Consider the following 21896-nt stretch of genomic DNA (forward strand, 5'->3'; position numbering starts at 1 on the left):
GCCACTAGACTTTAAAATCCACATGTCTGTACACTGCAACGGAGTCATAATGCAAAGATTTTTACTCCTGCACGTTGTGGAATGGAGGTAAGATTTAAATAAATCCTAATTCTAATCCTCTGCATGCCCGCTCTGTCCAAGTCTGGGCTTCTCAACATTGGACCAGTGCCATTCAGACCCAAGATTGGGAACCCTGATCAAGGCCATTCAGTATTCAATAGGTGTCAGCGAGATCCGCCCCTCCCGCTCATTATTCTGACCTCCAGCGAGCACAGGCCGGGATGAGATAGGGCTACGCACACAAAAAAGATGCTGGTGAACGCAGCAGGCCAGGCAGCATCTCTAGGAAGAGGTACAGTCGACGTTTCGGGCCGAGACCCTTCGTCAGGACTAACTGAAAGAAGAGCTAGTAAGAGATTTGAAAGTGGGAGGGAGAGGGGGAGTCCCGAAATGATAGGAGAAGACAGGAGGGGGAGGGATGGAGCCAAGAGCCGGGAAGTTGATTGGCAAAAGGGATACGAGGCTGGAGAAGGGAGAGGATCATGGAACAGGAGGCCTAGGGAGAAAGAAAGGGGGAGGGGGGAAAACCCAGAGGATGGGCAAGGAGTTACAGTGAGAGGGACAGAGGGAGAAAAAGGAGAGAGAGAGAAAGAATGTGTGTATATAAATAAATAAGCGATGGGGTACGTGGGGGAGGTGGGGCATTAACAGAAGTTAGAGAAGTCAATGTTCATGCCATCAGGTTGGAGGCTACCCAGATGGAATATAAGGTGTTGTTCCTCCAACCTGAGTGTGGCTTCATCTTTACAGAAGAGGAGGCCGTGGATAGACATATCAGAATGGGAATGGGACGTGGAATTAAAATGCGTGGCCACTGGGAGATCCTGCTTTCTCTGGCGGATAGAGCGTAGGTGTTCAGAAAAACGGTCTCCCATTCTGCGTCGGGTCTCGCCAATATATAGAAGGCCGCGTCGGGAGCACCGGGTGCAGTATATCACCCCAGCCACTTATAGGGCTTTCCCACGGCCCTGGAGTTACAGTTTATGAGGCGTGACGCCCCTCGTCTCCCACAGAAATCTCTCGGTGCCCTCTTCTTCAGGGTCCAATTAATATTTAATTCTTGCAAGGCGCCTGTCACACAAAACGGTGGGTGGAGGCTCTCCCTCCTGGAACCAGAAGGGGAGGGCTCTGAAAGGATGGTGGAAGCTGATGTCAGGAGGTAAATGGAAACTTCCAGAAGATGCTGGAAAATATTCAAGGGTCACAGAGGTAGACGAAACAGAGGATGTATATTTAGGATAAGGGGAAAGATTTTCAAAGGGATGGAGTGGGGGGGGGGGAGGTAGACATTTATGGTGTCAGCATCCCTAATGAGGAATTTGTTGAGGCAAGTATATTAACAATATTTAAAAGACACTGCAACACACATCAAAGTTGCTGGTGAACGCAGCAGGCCAGGTAGCATCTCCAGGAAGAGGTACAGTCGACGTTTCAGGCCGAGACCCTTCGTCAGGACTAACTGAAGGAAGAGTGAGTAAGGGATTTGAAAGTGGGAGGGGGAAGCGGAGATCCAAAATGATAGGAGAAGACAGGAGGGGGAGGGATGGAGCCAAGAGCTGGACAGGTGATGGGCAAAGAGGATACGAGAGGATCATGGGACAGGAGGTCCAGGAAGAAAGATGGGGGGGGGGAACCCAGAGGATGGGCAAGGGGTATATTCAGAGGGACAGAGGGAGAAAAAGGAGAGTGAGAGAAAGAATGTGTGTATAAAAATAAGTAACAGATGGGGTACGAGGGGGAGGTGGGGCATCAGCGGACGTTAGAGAAGTCGATGTTCATGCCATCAGGTTGGAGGCTACCCAGACGGAATATAAGGTGTTGTTCCTCCAACCTGAGTGTGGCTTCATCTTTACAGTAGAGGAGGCCGTGGATAGACATGTCAGAATGGGAATGGGATGTGGAATTAAACTGTGTGGCTACTGGGAGATCCTGCTTTCTCTGGCGGACAGAGCGTAGGTGTTCAGCAAAGCAGTCTCCCAGTCTGCGTCGGGTCTCGCCAATATATAAACGGCCACATCGGGAGCACCGGACGCAGTACACCACCCCAGTCGACTCACAGGTGAAGTGTTGCCTCACCTGGAAGGACTGTTTGGGGACCTGAATGGTGGTAAGGGAGGAAGTGTAAGGGCATGTGTAGCACTTGTTCCACTTACACGGATAAGTGCCAGGAGGGAGATCAGTGGGGAGGGATGGGGGGGGACGAATGGACAAGGGAGTTGCGTAGGGAGCGATCCCTGCGGAATGCAGAGGTGGGGGGAGGGAAAGATGTGCTTAGTGGTGGGATCCCGTTGGAGGTGGCGGAAGTTACGGAGAATAATATGTTGGACCTGGAGGCTGGTGGGGTGGTAGGTGAGGACCAGGGGAACCCTATTCCTAGTGGGGTGGTGGGAGGATGGAGTGAGAGCAGATGTATGTGAAATGGGGGAGATACGTTTAAGAGCAGAGTTGATAGTGGAGGAAGGGAAGCCCCTTTCTTTAAAAAAAGAAGACATCTCCCTCGTCCTAGAATGAAAAGCCTCATCCTGAGAGCAGAAGCGGCGGAGACGGAGGAATTGCGAGAAGGGGATGGCGTTTTTGCAAGAGACAGGGTGAGAAGAGGAATAGTCCAGATAGCTGTGAGAGTCAGTAGGCTTATAGTAGACATCAGTGGATAAGCTGTCTCCAGAGACAGAGACAGAAAGATCTAGAAAGGGGAGGGAGGTGTCGGAAATGGACCAGGTAAACTTGAGGGCAGGGTGAAAGTTGGAGGCAAAGTTAATAAAGTCATCGGAAATGGACCAGGTAAACACTGTTTAAAAGACACTGGATGGATAGGAGAGGTTTTCAGGGATATTGGCCTAATGTGAGCAAACGGGACTGGCTTAGGTGGGAATTGTGGTCGGCAAAAGCTCCTTTCGGTGCTGCCTGAATGCAGTAGCTCAGGAAGATGCCCCACCATCACCTTTTCAAGGGTAATTAGGAATGTGTGATAAAAGCTGGCTTTAACAGCTGCACAGCCGTTTGTAAAAATGAGTATATTTTAAAAAAAATACCAATCTGTGTCAACTTTTGGTGTAAATCCATAAGGCATGGGAGCAGAATTAGTCCATTCAGCCCATCGAGTCTGCTCTGCCATTTCATCATGGCTGATTCATTTTTCCCTCTCAGCCCCCAATCTCCTGCCTTCTCCCCGTATTCCTTCATGCCCTGACCAATTAATAATCTAGCAACCTCTGCCTTAAATATATGTAAAGACTTGGCCTCCACAAGTGCCTGTGGCAACGAATTCCACAGATTCACCACTCTCTGGCTAAAGAAATTCTTCCTCATCTCCGTTCTCCCTCTATTCTCTGGTCTTAGACTCCCCACCATAAGAAACATCCTCTCCACATCTACTTTATTGAGACCTTCCAACGTTCGGTAGGTTTCAACAAGGTCACTCCTCAATCTTCTGAAATCCAGTGAGTAAAGGCCCAGAGCCATCAAATGCTCCTCGCATGACAAGCCTTTCGATCCCAGAATCATTTTAGTGAACCTCCTGGGATTTACTATCCCTCTCAACCCCATTCTCCTGCCTTCGCCCCGTAACCTTTGACACCCATCAAGAACCTATTGGCAAATTTATATGTAAACATGTCACGTTGTAGTTACACTCTCTTGCCACTAGCGGCAGTGCAGTACCATCACTTCGTTGCATTTTACAAAGGTAAATTAATTTATAGCAAACACTTTTTAAAAAAATACAAAACATCAGAGCGGCACAATATTAGCACAACAGTAGAGCCGATACGGGTTCGATTCCCGCCACTGCCCAGAGTTGTACATTCTCTCCGGGACCGCTTGGGTTTCCTCCCCTGGTCCAAAGATATACCGGTTGGTAGGTTAATTAGTCGTTATAAATTGTCCTGAGATTAGGCTGGATTAAGGGGACTGGGAGGAGATTTGATAGGGGTATACAACATTATGAGGGGTATAGATAGGGTAAATGCAAGCGGGCAACTGAGGTTGGGTGAGACCATAACCAGGGGGTCAGGGTTTAGGGGTGAAAGCTGAGAAGTTTAAGGGGAACAGGAGGGGGAACTTTTTCCGCTCAGAGGGCGGCGAGAGAGTGGGACGAGCCGCCGGCGCAAGAGGTGCGTGCGAGCTCGATTTCGGCGACTGGGAGAAGTTCGGACAGGTACATGGATGGGAGGGGATGGGAGGGGAGGGGAGGGGAGAGGAGGGGAGGGGGCTGTGGGCCCCGGGAGTAGGCGGTTTAAATGGTGCCAGCACGGACTAGATGGGCCGAAGGGCCCGTTTCTGCGCTTTGGACTCAGAAACAAACTCTTCTACAAGTGTGTGAGGCGGCGGGGGTGGGTGGGGGGAGAGAATCAGTGGCGTTTATTCTCTCATTCCGGCCCCCCACCCCCCCCCGGTTTGACCAGCGATCTGAGGGGCGGGGGGGGCGTCTCGTTCTCCACGGGAGCGAGGGGTGCCGAAGCGTGGCACGGCGACCGAGTGCGGGCGAGACCTGAACCGGGACTGTGAGGGGTGAGGGGTGGGGGGACTGACAGCCACAGCTGAGTTATTGTGTTTACGGATTCGCAGTAACACAGCAAGCAGTCACTCCGAGTCTCTCCTTGGAGCCTTGCCAACAATCCAGATCCCGCCTAGGGATCGTCCACAAGGCTCCCTCTCTCTCTTTTAAAAAAAAGATTTTGTTTTCCTTGCCAATTTAAGAATTAAACTTCTCCCCCACCGCCTTCCAGTTCGTGTCCTGCCCAGCTGTGTTTCTGCAGAAGGGGGTATTTTCTTCCCCGCTTGCAAGGGCACACCCCCCGCCGCCCCAACTCCCCTCCCCTCCCGCCTGCCCAATGTGGATTCGGAACTTCCCTCGCCGTCTGCGTTCTCCTGCAGCAGTCCTGTCCCGGCGCACCGGGAGGAGCGGGCCCTCTTGAGCGGATGGATTACCGGGCTCTCAGCGTGCTGGCGTGCCTGGGCTTCCTGCGGCTGCCCGCGGCCTCGGCGCAGGGCAAGGAGCCCTCGCAGGGGCGCTTCAAGGTGGTCTTCACCCCGACCATCTGCAAGAGGACGTGCATGAAGGGTCACTGCCAGGACAGCTGCAAGAGAGGCAACACCACCACCCTGATCAGCGAGAATGGACAGGCGGCGGACACCCTCACCGGCTCCGGCTTCCGAGTGGGTGAGTTCCGCGTCCTTATTAAAACTAACCATCGCTGTTTAGAGGCTTCACCTTACGACTACACAACGTGGAGGATTTGTATATATTCACACACACACACACACACACACACACACACACATATATATATTGTATATATATAATGTTTTGCAGAGAGAGAGCGCGCACCTGGTTACAAATAACGTTTATACTCCTTGTTTCTCAAAAGAAGTTTCATCGGAATTAAAGATTGTGGCAGGAGAGGGAGGTGGTGTATTGGAACGATTGCCTCCCCCCCCCCCCACAAAAGAAATAGCGATAGGATCAGTTTGCGAAAGTCTGCATCTTTTCAAGCTGTAAATAAGGCTGTTCGGCCCCTCGGGTCTGTGCTAGTTCTTTGGAGCAACTGGCCCAGTTACTGCCAGTCTGTTGTGATGTCAACGCGGGGAGCTTTATGGGGTGGGGGGAGAGAGGTGGGAGGGTTGTGTGGAAATCAGCCCGTCCCCGGCACGCATTGGTATCCCTGCTGGGGAGGAAGGCTTGGGGGTGATGAGGCGCTCTATGGTGGAATAGCTCGACTACCCAGGCTGCCTAGTGAAGGAAGCTGTTAAACGTTTTAACAGGCACGGGATGAAACCAAGTGTTGGTGATTGTGAGTGTGACAGTGGGAGTCTGGTTGTGGCTGGTGTGTGTGTGATCTTTGCGTGTCTATTTCTGTGTGTGTGTGTGTGTGTGAGAGAGAGATCTTTATGTGTTTATTTCTCTGTGCGTCTCTGTGTGTGTGTGATCTTGCGTGTCTATTTCTGAGTGTGTATGATCTTGTGTGCCTATTTCTGCGTGTGTCAGAGAGATCTTGAGTGTCTATTTCTGAGTGTGTGTGTGTGAGAAAGATCTTGCGTGTCTATTTCTGTGTGTGTGTGTGATGTGTGTCTATTTCTGTGTGTGTGATCTTGTGTGTCTATTTCTGTGTGTGTGTGATCTTTGCGCGCCTATTTCTGTGTGTGTGTGTGTGATCTTTGCGTGTCTATTTCTGTGTGTGTGTGTGTGTGATCTTTGCGTGTCTATTTCTGTGTGTGTGATCTTTGCGTGTCTATTTCTGTGTGTTTGAGAGAGAGAGATCTTTACGTGTTTATTTCTCTGTGTCTCTGTGTGTGTGATCTGGTGTGTCTATCTCTGAGTGTGTGTGATCTTGTGTGCCTATTTCTGCGTGTGTCCGAGAGATCTTGCGTGTCTATTTCTGAGTGTGTGTGTGAGAGAGAGCGAGAGAGAGAAAGATCTTGTGTGTCTGTTTCTGAGTGCGTTATCTTGTATGCCTGTCTGCGATTGTGTGTGTGTGTGTGTGTGTATGAGAGAGAGATTTTGGGTGTCTGTGATTGTGTGTGTGTGATCTTATGTGTCTATTTCTGTGTGTGTGTGAGAGAGAGAGATCTTTGCATGTTTATTTCCCTGTGTGAGTGATCTTGTCTGTGTGTTTGTGATAGCGTGTGTGTGTTTTTGTCTATTTGTGATGGTGTGTGTGCATGTGAGAAAGAGATTGTGTGTTTGTGATTAGGTGTGTGATTTTGTGTGTGTATGATCTTTGTCTATTTATGATAGTGTGTGTGTGTTTGTTTATTTGTTGTGGGGTGGGGGCAGAGTGGAAACCCCCCCCCCCAGTCTTGTCTATTCTTGCCTCATTACCTTCAATCCACCCACCGCTGAAAGACACACGTTTCACAAGTGCTGGAATCCACCCTCCCCCCCCCCACCCCCCACAGACATTTTAATATTTACAACTTCGAGTGTGTCTATGCCACCTATCCTAATAAATGGCCTGGTTTCTATTTTGGTTCATTAACACCGGCTGGGCCCTTTGGAAATGTCCTGCGGGGTGCAGCTACATTAATCTGCATTGTATGTGTCCTCACGGGTCAAGAATGACCCGCTAGCTTGAACAGTTGCGTCCCGATCTACAGCTCGTTGTCTGACCTGTTCCTGTTCACTGGAAGTTTTCCTTGCTGGGGTTGTCTTTGAATCAGTGACAGATCAGAGGTAGTCTGTGACAAACACTTAATATCCCCTTACCCACCGGGTTCCAGTCCCTACTGGGGAGGATTTCTGTTCTCTCAAAACGTTCCCTGTGCAGGGTTAGATGCTTAGTTGACTGAGAGATTCTACAGATGCTGGAAATCCAGAGCAATGTAGACAAAATGTGCGAGGAAGTCAGCAGGTCAGGCAGCATCTGAATTATAGGAGTCAACGTTTTGAGCTGAATCCCTTTGTCAGGACTGGTGTGTGTGTGTGTGACTAAGTAAAATTCTGCCCTGTGCCCCATTACATGCTTTCAGGACAGGGGCACACACTGTGGTTTAGATACACTGTCCCATCAAACACTCCCAGGGCAGGAAGAGCACAGGTTAGATATAGAGTAAAACTTACTCTATATAAAGGCATCCGTTAGTCTTGCGAGACCATGGATCTGCGCCTGGAAAGTCTTCACTCTCCAGGGCGCAGGCCTGGGCAAGGTTGTATGGAAGACCAGCAGTTGCCCATGCTGCGAGTCTCCCCTCTCCACGACACCAATGTTGTCCAAGGGAAGGGCACTAGGGCCAATACAGCTTGGCACCGGTGTCGTCGCAGAGCAATGTGCGGTTAAGTGCCTTGCTCAAGGACACAACACGCTGCCTCGGCTGGGGCTTGAACTCACGACCTTCAGGTCGCTAGTCCAATGCCTTAACCACTTGGCCACGTGTTTCCTGTACACTGTCCCATCAAACTCTCCCAGGGCAGGAAGAGCACAGGTTAGTTACAGAGTAAAACCCCCTCTACACTGTCCCATCAAACTCTCCCAGGGCAGGCACAGCACAGGTTAGATACAGAGTAAAGTTCCCTCTACACTGTCCCAACAAAAACTCTCCCAGGGCTGGACCAGCACAGGTCAGACACAGAGTGTGCACTGTCCTGTCAAGCATTCACAGAAAGAGAGAGCAAGGGGTTAAACTCTCCCAGGATACGAACAGCTCAGATTACATACAGAGTAAAGCCCCCTCTGCACAAAGAAAAATTTAAGAATTAGAAACTAAGCTCCCTCGACGCAGTCCGATCACGCTCAGAGACGGTGTGGGCTGGATCTGGAGTATATTCCGAAGAAGGGTCTCAGCCCGAAATACGGGCTCTTTATTCCTCTCCATCGGCGCGGCCTAGGCTGGCTGGGGCTGCAGTAGCATTGGCGATGGACCGGTCCCGGGTTTGAATCTGGCCGGCTCCTCGCGCGCTTTCCGCCCGTGCTGGGTTGAGCGTCGAGCTAGCAACTCGGCCTTGTTTTTTAAAAAAAATAGACAAACGCTACAGAGGTGGCAGCGTCGCCGCCCAATGCGTCACAAGGCGTGGAGGGGGTCGGGGGACAACAATAGTTGCTGCTGGATTCCTCCAGCACTGTGTGTGCGTGTGTGTTACTGACTTTCATGATTAATCCCAAGTTAAGGGTAGTGTCAAGTTTTGGGTGCCCTGTCGGAAGGATATCTTAAGCACATTGTTGAGTAAACTTGACGGGATCGTTTCGGGCAGACCGGGCGAGGACGAGGAATACGAAGAGCCATTGGAAGAGTTCAATCCTTACAAGCAGCACCGAGTAAAGTTATTTCTGTTTGTCTTTGCGCCGGGATTGTAAAATCGAATCGACCGTCCCGAGAGCAAGGATAAGCTGGGAAGAATCTTCTCTCCGTGCGACGTCGCCCCACGTCCTCGCCCTTCTCCGCTCAGCCCCAGCAGCAGAAGCAGAATTAGTAACAGGTCTCGCTGGAAATGGACAAATATTTGGGATGGACGAGCTTCAAAGGGCCGTGTGTGAAGAGGGCAGGCGACCATGCTGATCGCTCTTTCCAAGCACCAGGGCTGAAAAATTAACCAAACTGCCTCGTGTGCAGTTTTGCCATAACCCAGTATGAAATTCTGCTACATCCTGAGACTGTGGTTTAAAAAAAAAAGTATTATTTTAATAAGCATACTTTTTTCGCTATTTGGTTAATATAAGTGTGCGTACTGTTTATCGGGAGTGTCCGTACCAGTACTGAACAGATAGGGCCACAGAGGCGAAGATAGACACTTCCACAGTCTGATTCAGGAAAGACTTTAACCCATTGTGTTTCAGAAATAAGACATGATTCACATGTCCAGACAACTGAGGGGAACTTGTGCTATAGACACTAAAAATTTGATTCTTCAATCTGAAGTATCTAACAGGGGTGGCGAACATCCGGCACGTGTGCCCAAGATGGCACGTGGAAAAATTTTTCTTGAAACCCTGACCTGATGATTATCCTTGCGGCCAAATGAAGCAGCAAATGATTTTTTTTTTTTTTTTTTTTACTCGAGACCTTTCGCCAAGCTCGGACTGAGTTAAGAAGAGATTTCTTCAGAAAGCTTGTAATTCTGAGAAGACGGAGGAGGGTAGATTTTGATAAACTTAAGGGAATTGTTTTTCCGCCTGGGAGGGAGGGCAGTGCTGTGGGAGTACTGTACTGTTAGGAAGACCATTTTGCTGGCAGGGCCGAACAGAGCATTAACCAAAGAGGTTTGACTTTGGCTAGAGTGGGTGCGATGGGCAGAATGGTCTCCTTTCTTTCGGTCGTTCAATAGCCGAGCATTGTGGGTGTGCTATGTTGGCACCGGAACGGGCGGGCTGCCCCAGCACACCCTTGGGCGTGTTGGTTGTTAACGCAAATGACGCACCCCGCCATTTATTTCATCATCATCAGGCGCCGTGCCCAGTTTGAGCTTTGACTGCCATGGCCCACACACTTCTGTTTCAGGTCAAGTGGATCAATTCATTGGTATTCATTTCCAGTTCTCTGGCTGCTGTCTCCATCATCATTTGTCTTTGTCTTTCTCTTGCTTTCTTCCCCTCAATCTTTCCCAGAATTACCGTGCATTCTAACTCATCTTTCCTAATCACATGTCCAATGAAGTCACGTTGCCTGTTCATGATCTCATACATTATTTCACTTTTTGTGCTTGCTCTGTTCATGACATCCTCGTTAGATATTCGTTTCGTCTTTGCATCCTCCTCAAAAACCACATCTCTGCTGCTACAATTCATTTCCTCATGTTACTAGATATTGTCCAACATTCTGAGCCATATAACATAACTGGATAAACGTAACATTTCAGTACTCTGAGGCGGGTTGTCATGCCTAGTTTAGTGTTGGTCAGTATACTCTTCATTCTGGTAAAGGTGTCTTTTGCCATCCCTATTCTTCTTTTGATGTCCAAGTCGCACCTGCCATCTGATGTCACCCAGCTTCCTAAGTAGCAAAAGTTCTGTACTTGTTTTATGCTGTTTATTTACCGGGTGATAAAAATTCCTGTCGACCTGCGCCTCGATCATACCCCTCCAGTCCGTGTAGCTATCCGAACTGCTCCTGCACCGGAACCATAGACAACTGGGAGCATCCCGACCGGCTGCATCACTGCCTAGTATGGGAACCGTACCTCCCTCGATCGCAGGACTCTGCAGAGAGTGGTGCGGACAGCCCAGCCCATCTGTAGATGTGAACTTCCCACTATTCAGGACATTTACAAGGCCAGGTGCGTAAAAAGGGCCCGAAGGATCATTGGGGACTCGAGTCACCCCAACCACAATCTATTCCAGCTGCTACCATCCGGGAAACGGTACCGCAGCATAAAAGCCAGGACCAACAGGCTCCGGGACAGCTTCTTCCACCAGGCCGTCAGACTGATTAATTCACGCTGACACAACTGTATATCTATGTTATATTGATTATCCTGTTGTACGTACTATTTATTATAAATTACTATAAATTGCACCTTGCACATTTAGACGGAGACGTAACGTAAAGATTTTTACTCCTCATGTATACGAAGGATGTAAGTAATAAAGTCAATTCAATTCTATTCATTCCCCCCTCCCATCCACGTACCGACCCAAACTTCTCCTAAATGTTGAAATCAGACCCGCATTCACCACTTGTGCTGGCAGCTCATTCCACACTCTCACCACCCTCTGAGTGAAGAAGTTTCCCCTCATGTTCCCCTTCAGCTTTTCACCTTTCACCCTTAACCCATGACCTCTGGTTCAGCGGGAAAAGTTTGCTACCATTCTCTCTATCTATACCCCTCATAATTCGTACACCTCTATCAAACCCCCTCTCAATCTTCTATGTTCCAGGGAATAAAGTCCTAACCTATTAAATCTTTCCCTGTGACTCAGGTTCTCAAGTCCTGGCAACGTTCTTGTAAATTTCCTCTGCATTCCCCAACCTTTCCTGTGAGTAGGTGACTAGAAATGCACAAATTGCTCCAAAATTAGGCCTCACCAGCACCTTAAACAACGCCTTATCCCGAGTGCAGATATTATTCTTAACGGCACAAAAGAAGTGTAAATAGCTCTTCTGTTTTCAAAAGAAGAAATAACATATGATGTTGCGTATGCAACGAGACCTGGGTGTCATTATACACCAGTCATTGAAAGTGGGCATGCAGGTACAGCAGGCGGTGAAAAAGGCGAATGGTATGCTGGCATTTATAGCGAGAGGATTCGAGTACAGGAGCAGGGAGGTACTACTGCAGTTGTACAAGGCCTTGGTGAGACCACACCTGGAGTATTGTGTGCAGTTTTCGTCCCCTAATCTGAGGAAAGACATCCTTGCCATAGAGGGAGTACAAAGAAGGTTCACCAGATTGATTCCTGGGATGGCAGGACTTTCATATGAAGAAAGACTGGATCGACTAGGCTTATACTCGCTGGAATTTAGAAGATTGAGGGGGGAGCTTACTGAAGTGTATAAAATCCTAAAGGGATTGGACAGGCTAGATGCAGGAAGATTGTTCCTGATGTTGGGGAAGTCCAGAACGAGGGGTCACAGTTTTGAGGATAAAGGGGAAGCCTTTTCGGACTGAGATTAGGAAAAACTTCTTCACACAGAGAGTGGTGAATCTGTGGAATTCTCTGCCACAGGAAACAGTTGAGGCCAGTTCATTGGCTATATTTAAGAGGGAGTTAGATATGGCCCTTGTGGCTACGGGGATCAGGGGGTATGGAGGGAAGGCTGGGGCGGGGTTCTGAGTTGGATGATCAGCCATGATCATAATAAATGGTGGTACAGGCTCGAAGGGCCGAATGGCCTACTCCTGCACCTATTTTCTCTGTTTCTATGTTGATCTTGAGCTCTGAGTCAACTGGTTTAAATATAAGTGATGGCATTCTGAGTCCACACTGGTCCCTCCCAGCTCTTGACCGTCAGAGTCCCCGAGCCTCTTTGGTGAGTCCTGTCTCTGTAATTATGTGGATAAATCTGGATCGTATTTTCCATGGCGAGCTTCCAAAAAAATCGGAAGACCTGTTGAGTGAGGAAGGAAACGTTGGTTGTTTCTTTCTCCCCCCGGAGTCTGCCCTCTTTCTCCTTGTGCCATGAGACGCTATGACTCGCAGGAGAAAATCTGCAGATGCTGGAGATCCAGAGCAACACGCAACACGCAACACACACACACACACACACACACAGACACAGAGACACAGACACAGACACAGACACAGACACACACACACACACACACACACAGTGCTGGAGGAACTCAGCAGGTCGGGCAGCATCGGTGGAGGAGAGCAAACGGTTGACGTCTCGGGTCGAGACTCTTTATCAGGACTGGAAAGAAAGAGGCGAAGTCAGAGTAAGAAGTTGGCGGCTGGAGGGGAGAGAAATGTACGAGGTGGTAGGTGATAGGTGGAACCGGGAGAGGGGAGGAGGTGGTGAAGTAAAGAGCTGGGAAGTTGATTGGTGAAGGAGATAAAGGGCTGGAGAAGGGGGGAGTCTGATCGGGCAGGGGAGAAGACCGGGGAAGAAAGGGAAGGGGGAGGAGCACCAGAGGGAGGCGATGGGCAGGGAAGGAGACGAGGTGAGAGAGGGAAACAGGAATGGGGAATGGTGAAGGAGAGACCGGGGGCGGGGGGGCGCAATTACCAGAAGTTCAGGAAATCGATGTTCGTGCCATCAGGTTGGAGGCTACCCAGATGGAATACAAGGTGTTGCTCCTCCAACCTGAGGGCGGCCTCATCGCGGCCACGGACTGACCTTACGACTTCCTCGCTTTCCCAGATGACAGACCGTACATCTGACGGAGCGGAGTTCTTCACAGAGTTCAATTGCCTGTCCGGATTGAAGAAGCCCGAGCTCTCCGGGTTATTTGACTGAGATTAAGTCGGCCTTTTGTTTTTCAAAAAGCTAACGCTAGTGCCTGGACGTTTGAGGAGGGAGGGAGGGAGATGCAGGAGGGACGGAGAACGTAGAGGAGTACAGGAACTTATTGTGAGGCAACTCCCACCGGCCGGGCTCTGCAATGATAATTATTACAGGGAGATGGTCACACATGAACTCCAGTTGTCGGTGGAAGGAGTTTCTTGGGTTTGGGTGACGAGACACTGGCTCAGTGGTCATGGTGTATCTGGCACAACATGGAAGCCAGCGCGGTCTTCTGCTGCTGTAGCCCATCCACTTTAAGGTTCGGCGTGGAGCAAAAGCAGAGGTGCTCGCCTGCACACTATATAGAAGCACAGCTCAGGAACAGGCCCTTCGGCCCGTCTAGTCTGTGCTGAAACCATTTAAGCTGCCCACTCCCATCGACCTGCACCGGGACTCTATCCCTCCATACCCCTGCCATCCATGTGCCTGTTCAAACTTCTCTTAATCGTTGAAATCGAGCTCGCATTCACCACTCGAGCCGGCAGCTCGTTCCACACTCCCACCGCCCACTGAGTGAAGAAGTTTCCCCTCATGTTCCCCTTGAACTTTTTCGCCTCTCACCCTTAACCCGTGACCTCTGGTTGCAGTCCCACCCAACCTCAGTGGAAAAAGCATTTACCCTATCTGTACCCCTCATAATTTTGTATCCTTCCTTCCTTTCTTGCGCCCTTAACTGCTGGCGGAGTCGTCGGGGCACCGTCACGACAAGCTTTGCACCAGTCTGTTCCATCTGTCGCGGTTGTGTGCCAGAGCCTGGGTCACCGCAAATGTTCTCCCTGTCCACTCTTTAATGTTGTGCTTCCATCTTTTCCTCTGTCTACCTCTCCTTCTTTTCCCCTCCACGGTTCCTTCTAGAATGGTCTTTGCAAGGCCACTGGATCCTCTTAGCTGGCCTTACCATCTCAGCTTTCTTTTCTTCACCGTTGCGAGAAGGTCGTCATGGGGGCCAGTGAGGTGCTGGGTGGTCTTGTGGACCTGCTCGTTTGTGATGTGGTCCAAGTATGAGATTAGATTAAATTATGAGGACACGCAGTCCTCTTTTATTGTCATTTAGTAATGCATGCATTAAGAAATGATACAATATTCCTCTGGTGTGATATCACAGAAGCACAGGACAGACCAAAACTGAAAAATTGACAAAAACCACATAATTAATAACATATAGTTACAACAGTGCAGCAATACCATAACTTGATGAAGAACAGGCCATGGGCACGGTTAAAAAAGTTCAAAGTCTCTCGAAAGTCCCACATCTCACGCAGACGGGAGAAGGAAGAAAACTCTCCCTGCCATGCCCGACCACAGTCCGACTCTGAGTCGTCCGAAAACTTCGAGCCTCCGACCAGCCCTCCGACACCGAGCGCCGAGCACCATCTCTGCCGAGCGCTTCGACCCCGGCCCCAGTCGCCAACAGCGGGCAAAGCCGGGGATTTTGGGGCCTTATCCCTCCGGAGATTCTCGATCGCCCAGTAGCAGCGGCAGCGAACCGGGCATTTCAGAAGTTTCTCCAGATGCTCCTCCGTGCTTCTCACAGCTACCTCCATCAAATCAGAATTGTGTACAACATCCTACTTACAAACACAATATCATTTCACCGGAGAGCTGCGCGCGCTGCGTCGTGCCGCCATCTTCTCCTGCCCAAGGTGTTGTGATAGCATCTCATTTCCAATGCTGGTATCTTCCTCTGTAGCTCTGCTGTGAGGGTCCATGTCTTGCGTGTGTGCAGGAAGATGGAGAATACCAGTGCATGCGGGAGTCTGATCTTGTACTTCATGGTGACGTTGCTGTCCCTCCACATTGTCTTGAGTGTGGATAGTGCAGTCATTCCTCTGTCAGATCTCCTCGGAATAGAGGGGCATCAATTTAGAACTGAGTTTCTTCAGCCAGGGAGTGGTGAGTCCGTGGAATTCGTTGGCACAGACGGCTGTGGAGGCCAGGTGACTGGGTGCGTTTAAGGTTGAGGTTCATGGGCTCTTGATTGGTCAGGGCGGGGGTGAAAGGTTACGGGGAGGAGGCAGGAGAACAGGGGACGACGGAAAGATGAGCTTTATTTGCCGAACGTGTATCGCAAAATGCAACGCCCAACACGGTCGGAATAGGGGCTGGGGGCCGTCCCGCCAGGTTCAGGAACAGTTATTACCCCTCAACCATCAGGAAGGAGGTACAGGAGCCTCAGGACCCACACCAGCAGGTTCAGAAACAGTTATTACCCCTCAACCATCAGGAAGGAGATACAGGAGCCTCAGGACTCACACCACCAGGTTCAGGAACAGTTATTACCCCTCAACCATCAGGAAGAAGGCACAGGAGCCTCAGGACTCACTCCACCAGGTTCAGGAACAGTTATTACCCCTCAACCATCAGGAAGAAGGCACAGGAGCCTCAGGACTCACACCACCGGGTTCAGGAACAGTTATTACCCCTCAACCATCAGGAAGAAGGCACAGGAGCCTCAGGACTCACACCACCGGGTTCAGGAACAGTTACTACCCCTCAGCCATCGAAAGGGGATAACATCACTCAACTTCACTTGCCCCATCCATTGAGATGTTCCCGCAACCAATGATCTCACTTTCAAGGACTCTACCTCTCACGATCTCGTTATTTATTGCTATTTATTTCTATTTGCATCTGTCAATTTGTTGTCTTCTGCACTCTGGTTGATCTTTCACTGATCCTGTTTACAGTTACTATTCTATAGGTTTGCTGAGTACGCCCACAGGGTTGTGTGTGGTGACGTGCGTGTATTTTGATAATAAAATCTTCTTTGAACTTTGGACATCCATGAGGCAGCTGGAACTTCAGTGGGAGCTCCCAGTGCAGTACTAGTGCTGGACTGGGACGGTGGCCCAGCAGATACAAGTTCTGCCCCACCGACCTGGGTTTCTTGTGTGCAGTTTGGATCTTCCTGTGGGGCCGTCTTTTCCCCAGTTGCTCCAGCACCCCGCCACGTGCTGTTTAGACTGTTGGCTGTTTGCTGTAAACTTCAACTGCTGCACAGGTTGACAGTGCTGTTAAGAAGGAGTATGGTGTGTTGGCATTTATCAACCGCGGGATTGGGTTCAAGAGCTGTGAGGTAATGTTACAGCTATTTAAGACCTTGGTCAGACCCCACTTGGAGTACTGTGTTCAGTTTGGTCGCCTCACTACAGGAAGGATGTGGATGCTGTAGAGAGAGTGCAGAGGAGATTTACAAGGATGTTGCCTGGATTGGAGGGCGTACCTTATGAGAATAGGATGAGTGAACTTGGCCTTTTCTCCTTGGAGTGACAGGTGACCTGATAGAGGTGTATAAGATGATTAGAGACGTTGATCGTGTGGATAGTCAGAGGCTTTTTCCCAGTGGCTGACATGAGGGGGCACAGTTTGAAGGTGCTTGGAAGTAGGTACAAGGGGGATGTCAGGGGTAAGTTTTTCACACAGAGAGTGGTGAGTCCGTGGAATGGGCTGCCGGCGACAGTGGGGGTGGATGCAACAGGGTCTTTTAAGAGCCTCTTAGATAGGTACATGGAGCATAGAAAAATAGAGGGCTCTACGCTAGCGGTAGGGAAATTCTAGGCAGTTTGTAGAGTAGGTTACATGGTTGGCACAACATTGTGGGCCGAAGGGCCTGTAATGTGCTGTAGGTTTCTATGTTCAGTGTTTCAGGAACAGCTTCTTCCCCTCTGCCATCAGATTTTTGAACGGACCATGAACACTACCTCACTGCTGTTTGCTCCCTTTATGCATTATTTTGTTTTTAAGTTCCTTGTTACAACCTATAATCATTTTTTAACGTATTGCCACAGAACCACAAATTCCACGACACTACGTCAGTCATAATAAACCTGATTCTGTTTCGGATCCGAACTCAAGTCATTGGGTGAATTTAACACAGAGATTGATAGGTTCTTGAATAGTGGGGCTGAGAGGGAAAGATAAGCCAGCCATGGTGGAATGGCGGACCAGATGCGATGGGCCGAATTCTGTTCTGCTTCGCTTCAAGGTGGTACCGTGGGATCATTTACATCCTCTGCGAGGGGTGGACAACTTATCAGCTGGTAGAGAGGACTTCCAGCAGTGCAGTCCACTCTCCTCACTGGCTCTGGGGTGTCCAAGCTGGATTAATTGTCCCATTCAGGCCGTCAGGAGCGTCATAATGAGTCTGAATACACGGAGGCTGATGTGCACACATACAGAAGGGGGAAAGGCCCTTCTGCCCACAGATCCCCTGCCAACCCGGTTGAGGCCTGCACGCCCAAGAACGGAAAGGCCTACAAGAAGTGCGGAGAGAGCCCAGTCCAGCGGGCAAAGCCCTCCCCGCCTTCGGGCACGTCTACAAGGGGCGCCGCCACGAGGAAGCGGCGCCCATCATCCAGGACGCCCCACCACCCAGGCCGTGCTCTCTTCTCGCTGCTGCCGTCGGGAAGGAGGGTACAGGAGCCTCAGGTCCTGCACCCACCGGGTTCAGGGACGGTTATCACCCCTCAACCATCAGGCTCCTCGACCAACGTGGGCAACTTCACTCACCCTGACACTGAACCGTTCCCACAACCTATGGACTCACTTTCCAGGACTCTACAGCTCGTGTCCTCCATATTTGTTTACTGATTCATTCACGGGACGTGAGCGTTGCCGGCTAAACCAGCACTTACTGGCCCCCGACCCCCCATTGCCCTTCAGAAGGGGGTGATGAGAACGGCTTGTTGGGCCATTTAAGGGTAAACCACATTGCTGTGGGTCTGGAGTCACGGATAGGCCAGGCCAGATAAGGACAGCACGATTCCTCCCCGAAGGGACGTAAGTGAACCAATTGGGTTTTTACGACAATCGACATGGTTTCACGTGCATCAGATATTTTTTATTAAATTCAAATTTGGCCGCCTGCCCTGGTGGGATTCGAACTCATGTCCCCAGCGTATAACTGGGACTCTGGATCACTGGTCCAGTGGTAATTACCACTGCGCCAAGTCTCTCCATGAGTCTTATCTATTTATTAATATTTTTTTGTTCTGTATTTGCACAGATTGCCGCCTTTTGCTTTGATTGTTTATCAGTTTTTCTGTGTAGCTTTTCATTGATTCGATTGTAGTTTTCGTTCCACTGTGAATGCCCGCCAGGAAGTGAGTCTGGGGTGTAGCATACGGTGACTTGTACCAGGGAGGGGCAGCACCTCTGACGCAGGGGCCTGCCGTGACCGTTCCGGGGCAGGAAGACCCCAGTTTGTGTCGACCCAGACTCCTGAGGTCCAGAGAGCGGAACCGCCCCAGGGCGATGGCTTTTCCATTTTAAAAACTCTCCCGCACAGGTTCCCCATCATCGTCGGACACGATGGACAACCACCAGACGTGGGTGCTTTGATAGTGAATTTTACTTTGATCTTTGGCGTCACTGATTTAAACCCTGCCCGCGTGCGATCTGATTCCCTGCTTCCTCGCGCGAGCCCAGGCGCCTCTCGGACGTAGCTGTTGTATTGCCTTCGGCCCCCTTCCCCGAGGATGTGCAGAGATCCGTGTCCCAGTGAGAACCGGCAAAGGCCAAAACAAAAACCTCTGAAGTTCGATGAGGCCGAGAACGTCCATTAGTCTGATGTAATGAAATACAACTGAATAATTTGGCTCCCAACCAGAGTATTTGGTTCTGGGAAAGCTGCCTTTAGCCTTGGGGCCTTCTCAAGCCCTCAAAATATAAAGTTTCTTTCTCATTGTCCTCATCAGTATAAATGGCTTAATTATATACTCCTGAATCTGTTCTATTGTTCTGTTGCCCTGCCTCGGGCCTAGTACCCTTCCCCTGCCAGATTCCAGTCAGTCGTCACCGGCTCAGCTGGGGATGGAGTGAGCTAGCCTTTTGTTTATCCTTTCACAGGGGATGCGGAAGATGATTTTACTGCGGCCTTTGTTGCCCCCGGAGGCACGCTGCCTCGGACCGTGAGACCGTAAAGGTATAGGAGCAGAATTAGACCATTCTGGCCCATCGAGTCTGCTCCGCCATTTCATCATGGCCGATCCATTTTCTCTCTCACCCTCAGTCCAATCTCCTGCCCTTCTCCCTGTATCCCTTCGTGCCCTCACCAATCAAGAAGCTATCAACCTCCAACCTTAAATATACCCAAGGACTTGGCCTCCACAGCTGCCTGTGGTAAAGAATTCCACAGATTCAACACTCCCTGGCTGAAGAAATTCCTCCCCATCTCCCTTCTAAACGTTCTCTCCCTTATTCTGAAGCTGTGTCCTCTGGTCCTAGAATCTCCCACCATGGGAAACATCCTCTCCATGTCCACTCTATCAAGGCCTTTCAACATTCGATAGGTTTCAATGAGGTCACCCCTCATTCTTCTGAATTCCAGTGAGTACAGGCCCAGAGCCATCAAACGCTCCTCACATGACAAGCCTTTCAATCCTGGAATCATTTTCACGAACCTCCTTTGAACCCTCTCCAGTTTCAGCACATCCTTTCTTAGATAAGGGGCCCACAATTCCTCACAATACTCCAAGCAGGGTGTCAACATTTCTTTATAAAGCCTCAACATTACGTACTTGCTTTTATATTCTAGTCTTCTCAAAATCGTACTTGCCTTTCTCACCACAGACTTAACCTGCAAATTAACCTTCAGGGAATCTTGCACAAGGACTCCCAAGTCCCTTCGCGCCTCAGAGTTTTGTATTTTCTCTCCGTTTAGAAAATAGTCAACTCTTTAATTTCTTCTATGAAATTCTATGCCCGTACACTTCCTGACACTGTATTCCATTGGCCACTTCTTTGCCCATTCTCCTAATCTGTCCAAGTCCTGCTGTACTCTCTGTACTTCCTCAAAACTACCTGAAGCTATCTTCGAAATTTGCAGCAAAGTCGTCAATTCTGATATCCAAATCATTGACATATAAAGCAAAAAGAGGCGGTCCCAACACAGACCCGTGTAACACCGCTAGTCACCAGCAGCCGACCTCGAAAGGCTCCCTTCGTTCACTCTCTCTGCCTCCTGCCAATCACCACTGCTTTATCCATCCTAGGATCTTGCCTGTAATACCATGAGCTCGTAGTTTGTGGAGGAGCCTCATGTCTGGCACCTTGTCAAAGACCTTCTGAAAAGCAATCCCATCAGTCCTAATCACCGTCAGAACCGGCCCTTCAGACCACAACGTTGTGCCAAACCAATTAGACTAGTAATCAAACAGCCAACAACGTAATCCTCTGTCTACAGAATGCCCAGATCCTTTTCCTCGCACTTACGTGCCTATCTAAACATCTCTAGAAGTCCCTCATGCATCTGCCTCTACCACCAACGCCTCAGGCAGTGCATTCCAGGTCCCCACAACTCTTTAAAAAAAAAACAACTTGCATCTCACGCAGACACGAGGAAATCTGCAGATGCTGGAATTTCAAGCAACACACATAAAAGTTGCTGGTGAACGCAGCAGGCCAGGCAGCATCTCTAGGAAGAGGTGCAGTCGACGTTTCGGGCCGAGACCCTTCGTCAGGACTAACTGAAGGAGGAGCTAGTAAGAGATTTGAAAGTGGGAGGGGGAAGGGAGATCCAAAATGATAGGAGAAGACAGGAGGGGGAGGAATGGAGCCAAGAGCTGGACAGTTGATTGGCAAAAGGGATATGAGAGGATCATGGGACAGGAGGCCTAGGGAGGTATTCCATGTCCCATTCCCATTCTGACATGTCTATCCACGGCCTCCTCTACTGTAAAGATGAAGCCTCACTCAGGTTGGAGGAACAACACCTTATATTCCATCTGGGTAGCCTCCAACCTGATGGCATGAACATCGACTTCTCTAACTTCCGCTAATGCCCCACCTCCCCCTCGTACCCCATCCGTTGTTTATTTATATACACGCATTCTTTCTCTCTCTCTCTCCTCTTTCTCCCTCTGTCCCTCTCACTATACCCCTTGCCCATCCTCTGGGTCTTTTCCACCTTCCCCCTTTTCTTTCTCTCTAGGCCTCCTGTCCCATGATCCTCTCATATCCCTTTTGCCAATCACCTGTCCAGCTCTTGGCTCCATCCCTCCCCCTCCTGTCTTCTCCTATCATTTTGGATCTCCCCCTCCCCCTCCAACTTTCAAATCTCTTACTAGCTCCTCCTTCAGTTAGTCCTGATGAAGGGTCTCGGCCCGAAACGTCGACTGTACCTCTTCCTAGGAATGCTGCCTGGCCTGCTGCATTCACCAGCAACTTGCATCTCACATCTCCTTTGAAATGCATGCCTTCTGGTTCTCCAGCCCATTCTTTCCCACACGTGTACCTACACGCTTTCGACCTCCTTCCCGCCATTTGGGGACAATTTACCCCAGCCGGTAAATCTCTGTCAAAAATACCTTTTGAGTAATGGGAGAAAAGCAGAATGCTCAGAGGAAAGGTCAGGTTCAAAATCAGGTCCCTGAAACTATGAAGTAGCAGGGTTAACAGCCTGTAGGACAATTAAGAGTAAACCATATTACTGTTGTCTTGGACAAGTTCAGCACATTTCC

General features: G+C 49.9%; 1 protein-coding gene across 4 annotated transcripts in view; it reads left to right on the top strand.

Moving 5' to 3' along the window:
• Nucleotides 1–4127: 4127 nt before the first annotated feature.
• The window catches only part of ltbp3 (latent transforming growth factor beta binding protein 3), a 287951-nt gene continuing 270182 nt past the window's right edge, over nucleotides 4128–21896 (top strand). The window contains exons 1-2 of one of the 4 annotated variants that reach the window (XM_063036411.1): nucleotides 4128–4216; nucleotides 4939–5221. In XM_063036411.1, the coding sequence (XP_062892481.1) occupies nucleotides 4981–5221 (241 nt within the window). In that variant the 5' untranslated portion in view covers nucleotides 4128–4216; nucleotides 4939–4980. Of the gene's footprint in view, nucleotides 4217–4715; nucleotides 5222–21896 lie in introns of those variants that run through there. The other 3 variants (XM_063036414.1, XM_063036412.1, XM_063036415.1) reach the window with 3 other exon arrangements.

Source organism: Mobula hypostoma, chromosome 30 (assembly GCF_963921235.1).
Source record: "Mobula hypostoma chromosome 30, sMobHyp1.1, whole genome shotgun sequence".
Taxonomy (NCBI): Eukaryota; Metazoa; Chordata; class Chondrichthyes; order Myliobatiformes; family Myliobatidae; genus Mobula; species Mobula hypostoma.